General features: G+C 39.6%; 1 protein-coding gene across 2 annotated transcripts in view; it reads right to left on the reverse strand.

The window, feature by feature from the left end:
- The window catches only part of TTN7 (Structural maintenance of chromosomes (SMC) family protein), a 43321-nt gene extending 24922 nt beyond the window's left edge, over positions 1-18399 (reverse strand). The window contains exons 1-10 of one of the 2 annotated variants that reach the window (XM_010255991.3): positions 18262-18399; positions 17837-17898; positions 17669-17744; positions 17472-17510; positions 17278-17345; positions 17092-17163; positions 1334-1413; positions 1109-1187; positions 904-1021; positions 649-824 (exon numbers count right to left, since the gene is read on the reverse strand). In XM_010255991.3, the coding sequence (XP_010254293.1) occupies positions 649-824; positions 904-1021; positions 1109-1187; positions 1334-1413; positions 17092-17163; positions 17278-17345; positions 17472-17510; positions 17669-17744; positions 17837-17851 (723 nt within the window). In that variant the 5' untranslated portion in view covers positions 17852-17898; positions 18262-18399. The remainder of the gene's footprint in view (positions 1-648; positions 825-903; positions 1022-1108; positions 1188-1333; positions 1414-17091; positions 17164-17277; positions 17346-17471; positions 17511-17668; positions 17745-17836; positions 17899-18261) is intronic. The other variant, XM_010255990.3, reaches the window with a different exon arrangement.

Consider the following 18399-nt stretch of genomic DNA (forward strand, 5'->3'; position numbering starts at 1 on the left):
CTTTGATCATTCAAGTCCTACATTTGGTATTTAAAGCTATTGATCCTACATGAATCGGTATCAAAGCAAGCAGTCCTACATAAGCAATTCAACTCCTTTGATTGTATCATACTAAGGTCAGGGTATCTTGTATATTTCAAGGAAGGACCCAATTGAGGTCATTAGTAGCCCCAAATTCTAATTTTTTTTATACTAGATCTAGGGCATTGTGAATGCACTATTGTCCCTAACACCTTTATTCTTTAGCTTAATCATTGGTCATCCAAAAGTGAGCGTGTCAGCATCCACTGTAAACCTAGAAAACATAACATGTGAAGAACCACTAGGCTACATATAAAATAACCAACCATAAGACTAGAGCACATTGACAATAGAAAAAAGGGCAGCACAGTGCACGAGGCTTCTTCCGATGCATGGTCTGGGGAGGGACAGATGTACGCAGCCTTACCCTTGAACATATAGAGAGGCTGTTTCCAAGACTTGAACCCTGGTCACTCAGGTCACAATAGAGCAACCCAACCGTTGTGCCAAGGCCCACCCTAAGTTAATTGAACACAATGAAGCACCAACAATAGAACTTGGTCTATAATATTTTTTTCTTATCAGTTACTCGAACTTGGTCTATAATTCAACACAAACATTACTGACCTCAGCTAATTTCTGCTTAGCATCATGGAGTTCTTTGTCATATATGGTATATTCTAGAGACCTCCTCTGCTTGTCAAGCTGCTGATATTTTTTCAAATCTTCTTTCTCTGTCTCCAGATCATGTAATCTTTCATCCAAGTACTGAACAACTTGAATTATTTGTTTCCTCTTATTACCTATGAGCAAAATAGACATAAGCCAAAGCATACATGCACATATATAAGAAGAAATTAGCTTCAGAAACTATTGACTTGCCAGTTTCTTGCATAATTTTCAAACTCTCACGGCGCCTCTCCTCATAAACTCGAGTACCACCAATTTCTTTCAGCAGATCAAGTCGCTCAGAATCTTTCATCAATGTCAATGATGCTATCTATGAAGAAGAACCAACAAAAGTAAGAAATGAAAAAAGACATCATGCTAGAGAGAATGCCAAAAACCTATTAGAAAGAAGTTATACCTTCCCCTGCTGAACAACATAATAAGGATTTGAACGAGAGAACCCAGCACTTTCAAGTAAATTCATTACCTCCGTTTTCCTGAAAGATGCATTGCATTTTTTTAATCAACACCAAACAGGTAAAACGCTACAAAAAGAAGGAAAAATCAATGAATTGTATCAAGCAAATAAATCCACAAATGAAAAAGGAAAACAGGTGAATTGCATAAAAGCAATCAGGCTTACGTAATATGCTTTCCATCTAAAAAATACTCATCCTTTTTCAGACCAATTGTTCTCCGTAAGCGCACCTCTTCCTTGTCAACCTGTCATGCAAGCATAGAGGCACATAGTAAAGTGACTAATGAGAGGAAATGCATCCAAAGATAGAAATTTCCAAGTGGCAAGCAGATCCCTTGTGTGCATGGAAACAAAAGCAAAAACCAGCTAGATCATTGCAATATTTTTTTGATAAATAACAGAACTAATTGTAATTGAATAAAGTAGAAACTTCTTACTATCCAAAACCTGGATAGCAGGCTAATGGATAGAACACCAGCTTCAGCTACAAAAGCAATAACTTGATGAGAATTTACAAGCTCATTTCTGGCCCAGGCAATCCTCATACAATACTTTCCCCTACAATCCTGCTTTTGCTAAGGTATCACCTAAGACATTTGCAGTCCTAGGCACCCATTTGAATGAGTGCCTAGAGTCTGTACCTGTCTCTCACCAAGGACCTTAAAATCCATGGGGTTTCCCCGTTTGCCCTCATCCAAGAAATGATACTGTTTGGTCCTTTGGGAGTCCCCCCCCCACCATCAAATCAGACAATCCTTGCATAATAACCAGCTTTAAGCCCTGGATTAAAGATATCAATTCTGTATTTAAAGGAGCTGCCTTGCCCAACTGGACCTGAGAAACTTGGTACATTATTGTGGTCTCTTACCACTCCTCCAACTCCTAAGGTCACTAGATTGCCAAGACCATACCCATCAAAATTGAATTTCATTATTCCCAAACCAGGTGCTCTCCATTTTTCATTTGTTTATTATTGTTGGCTTGATAACCTACTAACCCACCACTATGGGAAATCACAACCTTTTGCAGTTTTTGGACAAATTTGGAGGGGGGAAGGGAAAGGAAGAATCTCTGAAGACGTAGTATAACCTGATAAGTCTTGAACTAAGATCTGGTTGAGCTACTTCAAGGGAGCTCTGCCTCAACACAAGAGAGGAGTAGAGAAGAAAAGGAGAGAGAGAATGGGAAGTAGGGATATTATTTATTAATTACATAACGAACTCTGGAGGCCTTATATAAGCATGACCTTATTACATATTTACATACAATGCATGCTTCCGCGCTAGTGCCCTGCACATGGGTTCCTGATGTAGACAAATCAAACTGGTGGCTTGATGGGCTGAGGACTGTGAGGCCCGTTCATCTTGGTGTGGCCTGGAGTCATTGTCCCCTAGGCTTCTGGGCCTGAATGTCATGGCCCTGGGTTTACTGGTTTGTGTGGCTCCTATCAGCTCCTCCCCCTGGATATTGACCTTGTCCTCATGGTCTAAGTCGGGGTACTGCTGCTGCAACTTTGAGTAGTCTTCCCATGTTGCATCCTTTGTTGAAAGGTTGCTCCACCGGACCAGGGCCTTCTTCACAATTTTTCACCCCACTTTGATGCATCTGAAGTCTGTAATCTAACATAGCTCAACCTCGAGCTCCCCATCTGTAGTGAAGTGAGGCAAGGTAGGGCTAGCTATGGGTGTACCCTCTCAGCATGGTTTCAAGAGGGAGGCATGAAATAAAGGGTGGAGCCTTGAGGAAGGGGGTAATTCCAACTTATAGGCAATAGACCCAACATGTTCCAACACTCGAAAGGGACCAAGTACCTTGGTGATAACTTTTGCCATGCTCACCTAGTGATGGATGACTGTCTATATAGATGGAGCGTCAAATAAACCATATCACCAACCTGATAAAATACCTTCTGGTGGTGCTTGTCATAACTCATAACTGAGTTTCATCTGTTGCCATGCATTCTGGAGATTGGAGATGCAGTTTTAGTGCCTTAAGAATCCCATCTCAATCTAAGAGTTGAACATCTACCTCCACCACTGAAGTGGATCCTTTCTCATAGGGAAGCATTGAAGCTTGACCATACAAGATCTTGAAGGGAGTAGTTCCAGCAGCAACATCGTACAATGTATTGCACCAATATTCAGCTCAAGCCAACCATTCCATCCATTGTGTGGACTTCTCACTCACATAGCACCTGATATGTGCTTCCAAACAGCAATTTACCACCTTGATTCGATTATCTGACTGTGGGTAGAGGCTCGTTGAATGGAACATGTCTACCCCTTGCACCTTGAAGTACTCCGCACAAAACCAGTTCATGAATGCCGGATCCCAATCAGTCACAATGGAAACAGGGTGTCGTGCAGCTTTGCCACATTCTAAATATATACTTGTGCCACCTATGCAGCAGTATAAGGGTGGGCTAGGCCCATGGTGTGGGCACACTAACTGAGCTTGTCAAGCACAACCGAAATCACTGATTTGACCATGGATTTTGGCATCCAAAATCACTGATTACACACTCTGGAATAGGAAGAGATTGTAGGAGACAGGCTGATGCTTAAGTCAAGTATTTCTGTTGTTGACAAACTCATGGCCACATACGCCTGAATAGCTCTTTTCATATCCTTCCAATAGTAATGGGCTGCGAGCCTTCTATATGTTCTAAGCACCCCAAATGGCCGAGTCATGGAAAAGCCTGAGGAGATATTGAAGATAAACTGAAGTAGAAGGCACCACTAATCAGCCTTTATAGAATAGAGTTGACCCCACGAGGGTGTACCCTAGAACTGCTGTTGGGTCCTGTTGGCATTGGGCTTGGATGTGGCCCAACTTTGGGTCTTGTAAGACCTCCACTTGGATCTGTTCCAACAATGGATAAGTGGGCTTACGGTCAGTTGTGCCAGTTCTTCCCTTCAAGATAAGGCCTCTGCAAGTTTATTGGAGGAGCCAGGTTTCATATTGTATTAAGAAATCATACCCCATGAGCTTCAATGCCCACTTTTGTTGTTCCAAAGTCAAAACTCTTTGGTTGCACAGATACCTGGGACTTCGTTGGTCTATTCTAATAGTGAACTTGCAACCCAACAAGTAGGCCCTCCATTTTTGTACTAAGGGCTGCAGCCATCAACTCCTTGTACGTAGACTCCAGCAAGGCTTGTGAAGATAAGAAGTTGCCATAAAAGCAATGGGTTGACCTCCTTGCATGAGAACCGCGCCAATACCTCTACCGGATGCTTCACATTAATTATAAATTCTTTAGTGAAATTCAGCAAGACTGAGGAGGGTGGTGTGGTTACAACCTTCTTGAGAGCTTTGAAGGCTTGACCAGCCTCTTCACTTCAAGTGAATGAGTCCTTCCTAAGCAACCAAGGGATACAACTAGGGTGGCATACCCCTTAATGAATCAGCGATAATACCCAATTAACTTCAAGAATCCGCGCAAACTACCTATGGATTTTGGCCTGGCCCATTCCTTCATTACTACAATTTTCTCCAAGTTTGTGCTCACCCTTCCACCCAAATATGACCGAGATAATGGATTTGTTTCTTGTCAAAGTCACACTTGGATTGTTTAGCAAATAGTCAATGCTGCCTTAGGAGAGATATTGTGTTTCTAAGGTGGTCCAAGTGTGTGGTCCAATTTGGGCTATAAACCATGATATCATCAAAGAAAACCAACACAAGTTGTCATATATATGGTCTAAATATTTCATTCATGAGGCTCTGAAATGTCGTTGGGGCATTGGCTAGCCCCAGGGGAAGAGCCAAGTATAAAGATGGGGGCCCTCCCCTCCCCCCTCCCCCCAATTCTTTTGTTAAAATCATCATTACTTGTATACTTAGTGGGTGGAGGCAGGGGTAGACGCATAATAAAGTGGGTCCTTGGCCCCCCAAAAGATAAATGTCCCATTAAAATGTTAATGACTGCTCTTTAGCCCTTTAGCGCCTCTCTAATTAACACCCAAAATAAAAAAATAAAAAATTGTTTATTTTTTTCTTTCAAAGAAAAAGCCATAATAGACCCAACCCCCCACCCACCCTATTTCTCTTCAAACCCTACCTTTTCTACTCCCTATCACATTTCTTGTATTTGCCAAAAAGACATGGGAAAAGTAAGTTGATTACATCGAGAATTAAGTAGCACTTGCAGGATTTAGGAGTTGCCACAAAGCCCATAACCCAAAGATATGGTAGTAGTAGAAAACTCAAAACTGCAACCTGATTTGATAATAGTGATAGAAAGAATGAGAGAAAAGAGTTTCTTTGAGAGAAGAAAAGATGAGAGAGAAAAAAAGATGGGAGAAGCCAATGATGACCCAGTCGCCCCACTCATTATCTTATATACTCACAAAATAAAAGAGATTACAATGACTAATATGCCCTTAATAGGGTGGCTACTGCCAATAACTGTTTTTTTTTGAAAGATCAAAGGAAATTTCATTAAACTGAAAAAAGTCCGAACATCTCAAGAAGATGGTTGTCTAGTTGACAAACCAACTACAAAACAGAAATGACACTGAAAAGAATCAAATTACAAGGATTCAACTCCAAAGGCCTCCAAAAAATTCTCAAGCAGATCAGACTCGTTCACTTGAACAAACTCTAGAAGACAGAGATCCCAAACTGTCATCAAAATGCCCATTCCTGCAATCAAAAATTCAACGCTCCACCCATTCTGCTCCCTCCTACCTTCTCTCAAACCCCACCCAATCCAGCTAGAAACCTCATCTTCCTCCCCCTCTCCATGTCTTCCCACCAACCCTGAGTTCACTCAATTTCATCCAGTCCCTCTTCTCCCACTTATCCCACCCATCTATTCTTGTCCCCACAAATTGTGACATCGTCCTTATCCGCACCCGATTGTGACAAACAAAATCTCTTCAGCAACAGGACCGTCAACAGTCACCTTGCCTTCTTGTTGTTCCTTCCTCAAATGGGAACCCGACGATTTAGCCTACATCATTGACCCCTTAAGATCAGGTTCAGCCGAACCACTCCCTTTTGCATCTTTTCTCCTAGAGACCCATTTATAATTCTTTGTTGGTCCTATTCCAACAAGACTAAGCTTCAACCTTGAAAATATTTTCATCACATGCACAACATTATTATTTCTTAAACTACGCAGTTTTTGACAGTCACCTCAGAAGGTGCCTCCTCCTCCTCAAAGTTGCTTCTTCGACCCAGATCTACACCCAACCTTCACTTCCTTAAAGCAATAATTGCCTTCCCAAAAGCTCTCCTCACCACCAACAATGGTGTCACCATCTGTTTTATGTTATTAGTGGCTACTACTAATAACATAAAAACAGTCTTTAAAAGTAAACATAAACTAATGGGCTTAGGCCCAACCCAATAATACTAACTAATGATGCTAAATAAAAAAGAAACAAAAAAAATTGTTGAACATCTCAACACTCCTCCTCAAGTTGGAAGTAGATGTCACACATTCTCAACTTGTATAGATCATATTCAAGCTTATTTCTTGCAAATCCCTTGGTTAGTACATCAGCAAGTTGTAAATTAGATGAAACATATGGTAGGCACACTTCTCCAAATGTCACCCTTTCTCTTATGAAATGCATGTCCACTTCTATATGCTTTGTTCTATCACGCTAGTACAGCGTCATAGGTTCCTTTGCATCAACTCCAAATTCTCCTAGTAAGGACCAAACCCAGAGAAGCTCTAAAACACCATGTGCCATAGCTCTATAGTCAGTTTCTGCACTTGGCTACGACTTTTTTTACTCTTCCACGAAATCAAATTACCCCCAACAAGAGTCCAAACTCCTAATGTAGATCTCCTGTCATCTAGGCACCTTGCCCAATCAGCATGCGTGTAAGCTTCCAACTTCAAATGTTCAGGGTCAGTAAACAATGTTCCTCTATCTAGGTGTCCTTTCAAATAGACAAGCATCTTGTCAATAGCTTCCCAATGTTGAACTCATAGGGCATGCATGTACTGACTCACCACACTAACTACACAGGATATATCTGGTTGTGCCATGCACAAGTATAACAGTCAGCCCACCAATCTCCAATTCCTTCCAACATCCTTTACTAGTTCACCTTCTGAAGCATTAATTCTGTGATTCTGGTCAATGGGTGTATTAGCTAGTTTAACCCCAAGTTTTCTTGTCTCTTGTAATAGGTCCAACACATACTTCCTTTGGGAAATGAAGATCCCATGTTTGGACCTTGCCACCTCAATGCCCAAAAAATACTTCAGCTTCCCAAGATCCTTAATCTCAAACTCCCAATTTTTTCTTCAATGCATCTCAAGTCATTTCCTGTGACTAGTGACTACAATGTCATTCACATACACTATCAACACTAACACCAATGATCCCCTAATGTTCACAAACAAAGTATGATCAAACTAGGTTTAAATGTACCCAAAACCAATCAATGCACTCCTAAACCGGTCAAACCAAGTTCTAGTGATTGTTTCAATCCATATAAGGACTTCTTTAATTTGCATACATTTCTTTTGCCTATATCACCATAAAAAACCAGTTGAAAGGTCCATGTACACCTCCTACAAGTCTCCATTAAGGAAAACATTCTTCACATCAAGTTGGAAGAGAAGCCAAGAGTAAGTAGTTGCTTAGAGACGGTGCAAAAGTCTCCAAGTAGTCTATCCCACAAGTCTAAGTAAACCCTTTTGCAACCAGCTTTGTCTTGGTGTGAAGTCAAAAATAAAGTGGCATCCATGATGACAAACCGACTTCCCAACATTGGATCATAACACCAATACCCCTTTTGATTTCCTACATAACCGAGGAATATACACTTCTTTGCTTTAGGGTCCAGCTTTGAAACCAAGGATGTGGATAAAGCATACACATCCAAACAACCTCAAAGGAACATGAAACATTTCCCCCTTGGGAAAAAGAAGGTTGAAAGGAATAGTGTATCCAAGAACACAAGAGGCACCTGATTAATCAAGAAGATTGTCATGAGAACCGCATCACTCCAAAACCGAATCGGAACTGTGGAGCTCACCATAATACATCTTGTCATTTCCACAATGTGTTATTCCTTTCTACTACATCATTTTGTTGAGGAGTATATGAAGCAATTGCTCTAATGAATTACTCCATGCTCTAATAAATAGTGTTCCAAGTCTTTTCAAAATATTCTCCAGCATTATTTGATCTTAACACCTTAACTAGTACTCCAAATTACGTCAAAACCATTTGATGAAACAATTGTACCAAGGCAGGTACCTCATCATGAGATCTCATCAAATATGCCCATCAACATCGTGAATAATCATCCACAAACAAGAGAAAATAGTGGAATCCACCCACAGAAGGAAGGAACATGATATAGTCCCTAAACATCGGTATGAACAATATCAAAAACTGAAGAATATATTTTATTTTATTTTATTATCAATAACACAATTCATTAATTATCACAATAATTACAGGGAGGAAGACAAACTTTCTTATCTTCCATCTACATTATGAGCCCCAAGAGAAGAAACAAGAGAGAAAAAGAGAACAGGAGAAGAAAAAATTAGTAGAAAGCTTGTTGAATTAAAAAATATGAAATAAAAGGAGTTTCTTGAAGAAAGAAGGAAGAGATAAGCAGAAGAAGAGAAGTTGAAAAGAAAGGAGAGAAATAATCTAGCCGCCCCCTTCACTTATTATTTATACTAAAAATAATAGAGCAGTACAAAGACAACTATGCCCTTAAAGGGCAGCAAGACATAAAACAGCATATATAAGACACAAAAACATAATAAAATTTGAACTCACATAACTATTGTGGTCCCCACCTCCTATCTAACAACTAACATAAAACATCTACTCATAAAAAACATCATAAAACTGATTAATCTTCAACAAAATTAAATTACATCTGTGCCCAAAACATGGCGTCCCTGTCCACCCCTTGTTTAGCTAACCCATCAGCAAAAGAATTAGCTTACCTTTTCACCCAAACGATTTTAACTTCCATTTCTCAAACCAACCATCTGAATTTCCTCTTCAAATTACTATAACTCCATAAACCACTCTCTTCTTTGTTCAGCCACCCAACCACCACCTCCGAGTCCCCTTCAATTATGAGTTTTATGATATTCATCTCCCTAGCTTTCTAGACACCTTCCATAACTGCGTGGATCTCAGCTCTGAGAGAATCACCCACCCCAATTGGGCCTGAGAACATGGCAGAAACAACCCCATTCTCATCCTTGAAGACACCCCCAATCCCTAATTGTCCGGGGTTCCCTATGCTACTTCCATCAAAGTTTAGTTTTATGAAGCCCGCAGGTGGGGGAGTCCAAAACACACTCACCCCAGCCTTAGTCTAGGTACAGCTAGCAATCTCACCCCACTTCCTCAGCATATCATCCACTGTATATTCTATGAAAAGCTTTAGGAACTTCATCCACTGAATAACCCTTATGTGTATTAAGGCCCTCAACTCTTCAGCACCTCTCTCTACATTAGAGAAGATTTTGGAATTTCCTTCTTCCCACAAAGACCAGCATATTGCACCCCTCAATCCTCTCCACATAGTCCTTCCCCTTTTCATACACCACCTGAAAAAGAAGGATCAAAAAGGCCCTACAAATTTGAAGGAGGAATCCAGGTACACCCAAAAAGAGAGCAAGCCCACTCCAAAATAGACTTTGCAAAGAACACACCAATGAAGGGGCAAACAAGTATTGGGTCTCTTCTTTTGGAGCAAATCACCCGTGTTGATTCTTTCCAGAAAGGCTTCCCAACAAAACTACCAACTTTAGGAGGAATTGGCCTGCACCAAACCTCATTAACAGGGAAACTGGGGGTTACAGGATTGGTGGGCTGGCTTAGTACTTTAAAAGAATATCTACAATATTTTCCAAGTTGACAACCTTCATACTCCAAACTTGACAACTTAACGAAGTCAAATAGCTTTGGAAACAAAAAGCGCAAAGAACCAAAAGAAAAATGCCCTAACCAGTTATGCCAAAGCATAATACGATCCACTGACTTTGACTCTACTCCTACTATTGACATGATGACCCTGATGACTAGGAAGCACATTGAGAATGCATATGCCATTCACATCACAACCACTCCCAATCATCCTCTTTGACTCCAAATCCTACAAAACACAATGACCAAGAGAAAAAAAATACTAAACAATTCAAATTTTTTGTCAAACTATTCATAGATAAAAGATTAGTACTTAGTCTAGGCACATGCAATACAGAAGGCATGGTAATGGTATCAATTATTTTGATGGACCCCTTTCCCAACAATGGGAACATGGAAGCCATCAACTATAAAAACTGAATCTCTACTAGAGTAGAGGTGGTATGAAGAAAAGATGGTGGAAATACCGGTCATATGTTCTGAGGCTCCTATCCAAGGAGATCCCCCCTTACCTGTAGTGGAGGAATAATTTGCAATGGCATATGAACTACCTTATGAGCAAATGAAGTAGTATGACTAGCTCATGGACCACTTGCACCCTGTTGTCCACCCAATGAAGAACTAGAATTAGTTGTATCTCTCTGACTTAGAAACTACCCATGTCTCTCCAACTCAGCCCTAACTGCAACCACTGCAACTGATTCTAAAGAAGTTGTGGTAGGCGGTCCGATTAAGTCACCAATCACTACCATGTTAGCACTCCCCTTTTATTTCTACGTCGAATTGGTATAAGATGTGGATGAAGCTTCCAACAAGTATCTTCGGTCTTAGGCCTCTTACAGTAGTCACAAATCAAGTCCTTCTCGTCCTCCTTCATACTATCACTACCACACTTATCCCTACTAGGCTTAAGTTTAATTGTGCTAACCATAACAGATTGCTTAATATTTAGGTTCCTCATCATCACATTCCTCCTCTCTACTCTAAACACAAAGGCATATGCCTGAGAGAGAGTTACACTACAATGAGAAAGAACATGTTGTGATGCAATATCATACACTGGATTAAGTCTTGCTAGAAACTTAAACACTCTATTCTTCTCTACTAGCTTCTAGTAAGTGGTTGCATCTTTACTGCTCTCCCAAATCATAGTCTCCAAATGGTCTATCTCCTACCACAACGTTTTGAGGGCTAAAAAATAAACTGCAATATATTTATCTCCCTACCTAGTAGCAATCACCTAATTCCTCAACTAGTAAGCCCTAGAAAAATTCTCACTCTATAAGTAAGTCTCTACAACTCCATCCCAAAATTCCCTAGTTGTGTTAGCCCATAGAAAGTTCTCGCTTATATGGGATAACATAGAATTGCACAGCTAGACCATCACCATATAATTCTTCTACACCCATTGAGAAGAGTTGGTCTCAAGTTTCTTCTCTTTTTTTATCAATAACAAAATGTTTTATTAAATAATAATATTTGTGAAACTTTAAGTACAAGAAAGGGGAGGTAAATAATCTTAACTCCCCCACAACAAAGAATAAAGAAGAAAACTAAAAATTAACCCAAAACATAGATTCCTTAAGCGCCCTTAGCTTGGCTAACCCATCAGCCATTGAGTTGGCGCTTCTCTTCACCCAGTTGTACTCCACCTCAATATCCCTACTCAGCCATTTAAATTTTTTCTTTTCATTTCTCTAGCTCCACAAACCATTGTCATCTTCCTTCAACCACCTCCGAGTCCCCTTCAATGACCAAGCATCATATGTTTAATTCTCTTGCTCTTTGGATTCCTTCCAAAACTACTAGAATCTCAGCCCTAAGAGAGTCACCCTCTCCAATTGGACCTGAGAAAATAGCATTAATAATCCCAACCTCATTCCTGAACAACCCCCCAATCCCAGAAAGCCCAAGATTCCTTAAGCTACTACCATCAAAATTTAATTTTATGAATCCAGAAGGAGGGGGACCAAGAAGGTCTAGAGGTCCTCTTACATTGGGTAGAGGTAGCCATTTCTTTCCACTTTCTCAATATGTCAGCCATGGAAAAATCTGAGAATAGCTCCATAGATTTCAGCCAGTGAACTACCCTTAGGTGTATCAATTCAACTAAGTTTTCCATGGTTCTTTCCTTGTCTGAAAAAATTTGTGAGTTTCTCTCTTCCCATATGGACCAACACATTGTCGCCCTAATGCTTCTCCACATGACCTTCCCTCTTTTCTTAGGCCATCTTGAGAACAAAGGAGAGAACAAGCTTTGCACACTCACGGGGGGATTCCAAGTACATCCAAAAAGGGAAAAAACCCACTCCCAAACAGTTTTAGTAACCAAACAAGTAATCATAAAGTGGTAATTTGTTTCCCCATCAGCTTTGCAAAGAATACACCTATTAGAAAGTAAACAGAAATTGGGTATCTTTCTTTGAAGCAAGTCATTTGTGTTTATTCTTTCCAGGAAAGTTTCCCAACAAAAACTACCAACTCGAGGAGGAATGGGTTTGCTCCAAATCTCTTTAACAAGGAAGGACAACCCAAAGGGAGCAGGAGGTTGGAACAAAGTCTCGAAAAACGATGCACAAGAAAAGGAGCCAGAGGAGGAGGGGGTCCAAATTCTGGAGTCATCCTTACTCGGGTCCAGGAAAACATTTTCAAGGATGGCTAGAAAAAACGAAATACAACCCAAATTTGTATCTCTGATTGTCCTTCTCAACCCTAGATTCCACCCAAAAAGCCGGAAGTAGATTATGAAGCAACTAAGAAAGAAGTGGGTTCATTTTTCAAATCTGACAAAGCATACAAAGAGGGAAATTGGTCCATCAGGGATGAATCCCCAACCCAAGGTTGCTCCCAAAATTGGTCATTCTTCGCTTCACCAGTGACATATCCCAATTTTCCACGAGCACCCATGGCCATTTTGGCTAATTGTGACCACTCCAAATAGTTTGTACCATCCAACTTAACTGTAGTGATGGTCCTACCCCAAAAGGATCGCCAGCACCTCCTCCACCTAGTTCCATTTCACCAATAGAGTTGTATTCAACTCCACTGCCCTCCATAATTCCTAGAGCAGTTTAGAAAATCAATTGTAAACAAAACAAAAAAAAATAGCTTATCCCCTTTAAAGACCTTAACCTACCTTCTAGTACCCAGATACCTTTACCCAGAGAGATTCTTATCTTTGCGTGAGCTAATAGAAATAGGAGAAAAGGTTTTCGTTCCCTCCAAAGACTTCAAAAAGCTCCAAAACTTGAAACGCTCCTTTCAGAAAACACCAAGAAGCCTAAAAAATCTTGAGTGCCCTTTCCTACGTCAAAAATAAAGAGCCCTACTACAATCAAGATTCTTCCTCCTTCTCCAATCCTTCCTGATTATGATGATCAACCCAAGATCTGACACAAGGAGTTTTAGATCCACCAAAAAAATCCAAGATTTGGGACCTTTTGAAGTCTTCGATCAGATCTGTAACTCACCATGCAATTGGCTGATCTAGGGATGCATGATGGAAGACTCAAAAATCTTGTAAAGTGGCTCTAATACCAAGTAGAAAACTCAGAACTGCAACCTGATTTGATAACAATGATTAGAAAGAATAAAATACTTGGGTGAGCACTCAACCCCTAAAAGACTGTTTCCCTTCTCTCTATTCCATCTCCCTCTTTAAAAAGAAACCCATTTCTTGGTTCCTCCCCCCCCCCCGGTTTTCCCTTTGGCTTTAAATTGGGATTTTGGGTTTCGGAGAGGGTTATGGGATGAAGAATTTCATTGTGCCTCAGAGTTGTTGTTGCTTCTAGATTTAGTGTGCCTAGACCCCACTAACCCAGACAAAAGAGTCTGGGCTATAAACCCGGTTGGCTCTTTCACTTGAGCATCTTTCTTTAAAGCCCTTTGCTCTAACCCTTCCTCTCAGATCTTCCCTGTTAAAGAGGTTTGGTCAAGGCCAATACCCCCCAAAATAGCAATGTTCTATTGGGAAGCCTATTATGGTAAGATCAATACTGTGGAAAACTTGCAAAAGAAGAAACTTCTTTTGTGTTTGTCCCCAAATTGGTGCTTTATGTGTAAAGTGAAGGGTGAGGACTGACCATTTGTTGATATTGTGCTTCTTTACTGCCAATATTTGGAACTGGGTTGTTTCTTTATTTGGGTGCAGGTGAAACTTGCCCTCTGAAGTAAAGCTATTGTTCACTCCGGCTACTCTTGGGAGATTGACAAAAAGAGGGAAAATAATGTGGAAATGTATCAAAGCCACTACCTTGTGGATTTTATGGGAGGAGAGAAATGCTAGAATATTTCAAGAAAAGGAAATAAGTCTTGCTGAAGTCAAGGAATGTATATTGGCAAAGACAATTTCATGGCTGAAATCTTCACAATTGTTGGTAGATTTCTCCTTTGATGACTTAAGGAGAAATTGGGAAGCAGTGGCTTCTACAGTCTCCACCAAGAACAAATTACAAGTTGAATGGAAACCCCCACCGGATGGAGTGGTAAAATTGAATTTTGATGGCAGCTGCCAAAGGTAACCCAGGGCCATCTGGAATTGGTGGAATTCTGAGAGATAAAGACAGCAATATGTTGTCTCTTTTCTCAGGACCAGTGGATGAAGGTGATTCTGTAAGGGCAGAGCTACTAGCAGCAGTACAAGGTATACAGATGGCTAGTCAATTAGGAGTGAACAATTTGTTAGTAGTCTCCTTAGTAGTGGGCTGGCTGAATAGCCCAGACACAGTTTGTTGGGGCTATAGGGATCTGTTAAAGAAAGTTAAATGGATGACAAGAAACACAACTGTTAGGTTCCAGTGGGTTAACAGATCAGTAAATGCAATGGCTGATTCTCTGGCCAAGCAAGGGGTGTCAAGGGGTGATCTGTTTTGGGCTACTTTGTAATTTGTATCTCAGGTTTGGGCATGTTTAGTGTTTATGATTCAGTACTTGGGGGAGGTAACATCTCGTGCCTCTTCCTAGGCTGCTTGTATTTCTGATATTTATTTCAATCATTTATCAAAAAAATATGTGAATGCAAATTGCAATTTTTGTTGTTTCAGCTTTTGCCTTATTTTGTTTGTTTGCATTCATAGATGAAGCAGGGGAAAAACATGAAGCAAGCTAAGTGAACCAGAACCTGCATTCTTCTCATGTGCACTAATGCATTTGCGTCATAAATGAAATTGCACTACAAATAAATGGAGCCTTTGTGTTTTTGTATACATATCCACAATCATGTGGACAATGTCTCATCCTCCTTTACTTTCACATTTCTCATATATTTAATGAACTTTCCCATTATATCAGCCAAAAATGGATGGTTAACTTGGCACTTGCATTACCCTAAAACTGGGAAGGCATCAACCTTCTCAGTAACTTTACGAACCGCCCTATCTGCACTCCAATCATTTTTCAACCACAACCTCCCAGTAATCATGGAAGTTAATCAAAAACTTCCGCTTTTTATTTGTCTTATAATTGTTAGTGAAGAAATTATTAAGGAGGTTATGAGCTCTTTAATGGCTGAAGCTAAAGCTGGGTTGATTAGCATAACCTTAAGTACTATATCCATTTAATTAGAGTGTCCACTAAAAGACAAAGCAATAAGTCATTCAGTTCAGCCACTTCACCCATTATCAAACAGCCCCCAAGGAAAAAGTATTTGAGAACGCTTAAAACTACACATGTTTACTTCACTAAGGGAATGCTTTGGTTAAAGGAAATTCATCTAATACCATGAGCCAGTGCATGGATTGTGATTTACACCCTTGGAAGTTTGATCTTTACCTAAATGAGATTAAACACTCTCTCCTTGTTTCCAGTTCATCTCAAGTGGATACCTAAGGATATAAATGTTACCGTTAATGGCCTAGACAATCCGGGTGTGGGAAGGGTATAAAGCTCAATGCCTACATGAATTTTTGTTATTGAGAGATGGGGCTTTAAAGTATTTTTGCTTTGTTTTTTTACATCCTCGTATGTAAATTTTAGGCACTATCAATTAAGGTTGTGTTTGGTACCATTGCTCTTTCTACCCAAAATGTTTCAGTTGATCAATACAAATTGGCATACAACTGTTATTTGAGGCTGTTTATAGTTGAAATTGAAAACAGGCGTACCTTAAAAATGTATGACTCTTTGCTCAATGGGGACAAAACCTAATCAGTCTACCTAAAGTTACTCTTATATGTGATGTGACAACAAAACATATCTCTCACTAATTCATATTGATCAACCCAAAACCTTTCAAGTAGAAACAAGTATACAAAACACAACCTAAGTATTCATTAACAGAGAAAGAGGTAGGGAGGGAGTGGGGGATAGAGAGAGAGAGAGATAATTGAAAATGGAAATATTTCAATTTTCATGAAGAAAGCATAGAGAGCACGAAAATAACACATTTTAGTTGTTTAAATGAACACATTAAGTTCCTGGTAGACAGTAAGAACTAGGGGTGTCCACATTTTAGTTAACCTAACCATGGCCTTTTTTTTGTAAACCAAACCGGTGGTACCAGTTTTTCCATTTCTCCAAACCAGTACCACTGGTTAACCAGTCCACCGGTTTTGGTTTTTGACCGGTTTGGTTCTTCGGTTTTTTATATTTATAATATATATTATATAAATATATGTATAATATTATATTATAAATAATAAATAACATATAATATATTATAAATAATTTAAAAATATATAATATACATAGTATATTTATAAATAGATCATTATAAATATAATATAAGTATAAATGTATATATAATGAATATATATATTTACATATAATATATAGAAAATATGTGACATATGTTCAAAATATATATAATATACATATAAATATATATACCGGTCGGTTCGTTTAACCGCCGTTTTTTTGTAGGTTAACCGAAAATCTTTGGTTTTTCAAAAATTCTGAATCGAAACCGAACCGATCGGTTCGGTTAACCGCATTTTGCAGTTCGGTTTTCTCGGTTTGGTTCGGTCTTTTGGTTTTTCATGGACACCCCTAGTAAGAACTATTAAGATCAACATTTATGAAATAAAGGAAACATAGTGGCAATAGAGGTCTTACAGGGATGCGATTGTCAGAATTGTCAAACACTATCTCCACAAAAGCAGATAACACTTGGTGACCTGCGCCTTCCTATTCAATTGGATATTCAAAAGCAAGTATGGATATTAGCACCAAGAATCTATGAAATAACAGAAGAACAGACAGGGCATCCAGGAAATAAATAATTCAATGAGCAATACATACATGGAGAAGGGCATGTCTATCTTCACTGCGAAGATTCTGGAAAAGGTCGCTGAGTACAAAACGTATTGCTAAGGAGGAAAAACCACGAAATACGAATTAATCTTAAACCAGTCTCTCTGCTTTGGATTTTAAGATAGGTAAATTAAAAAAAAAAAAAAAAAACATCGAATGCTGTTCAGTTCTAGGTTACATACCATGGAAAAAATTTGTCTTCCCGGACCCATTTGCTCCAACTATGGAAACATTGCAACACCAGTCATGTCAGAAGAACATAAACAATAACACCAATAGCATTGGAATACTTAAAGAACCAACATTTATATGGACATCACTAGCATGCTTATGTAAATTAAGAAATAAGAACAATAATGAAGAAGAGCAAAATCATTACCTACACAATTAACTTTTGGACTGAATGGTTCTGTAGCAATTTGCTCTCGGTAACTCTTGAAGCCCTCGATGATAACCTGGTTTTCGAAATTTAAAACAAATTCAGCAAATAACTAACATGAAAGTCAATTAACGCAAACAAACTGCATAAGTAATCTGCTAAGATTACCTGCTTTATGTACATCCTGAAAACGAAACATGAAAGTTCCTTCAACCCCTGTAAAAGTAATACTGAAAAAACATGTGAAATGAAGAATAGCGCAGTGTATGCTGAAAAAACTGAGGGAGAAAGTCCCTAGGGTTCTGCGAACAAAAAATCTAGCTCAAACAGAATAACGGAAGAATTGCATTTCTGAAATTAGGGTTTCAATTATACAGGAAGAAGTAGCGTATGGAAATCAAACACTGGCTAATTGCAGCTGTTGATGCTGCTCTTCTGCTGAAATTAACAAAGCGCGGGAAAATGAAAATCCGAGAAAAGGAGCGCGGGAAATGAACAAAACGATAACGTGGGTTGACGCGGAAAGCGCGGAAGGAGTAAGGGAATGAGACGGCGAAGCGTTCGGAGAAAGAGGAGGAAATTCTTAAGCCTACCTATGTGGAATTAACCTCCTAGAGCGAGAAGCAGCTTAGGCAAGTGTCGGAGTCACCAGCGGTGGGTTTTGGGCGGGGCTCTTTGGCTGGAGCTGAAACGTTGGATCTGCAGTGACCGATGCGCGGTTTGGGAGGGAT

The sequence above is a fragment of the Nelumbo nucifera genome, chromosome 2 (assembly GCF_055504915.1).
Source record: "Nelumbo nucifera cultivar China Antique chromosome 2, China Antique-T2T, whole genome shotgun sequence".
NCBI lineage: Eukaryota > Viridiplantae > Streptophyta > Magnoliopsida > Proteales > Nelumbonaceae > Nelumbo > Nelumbo nucifera.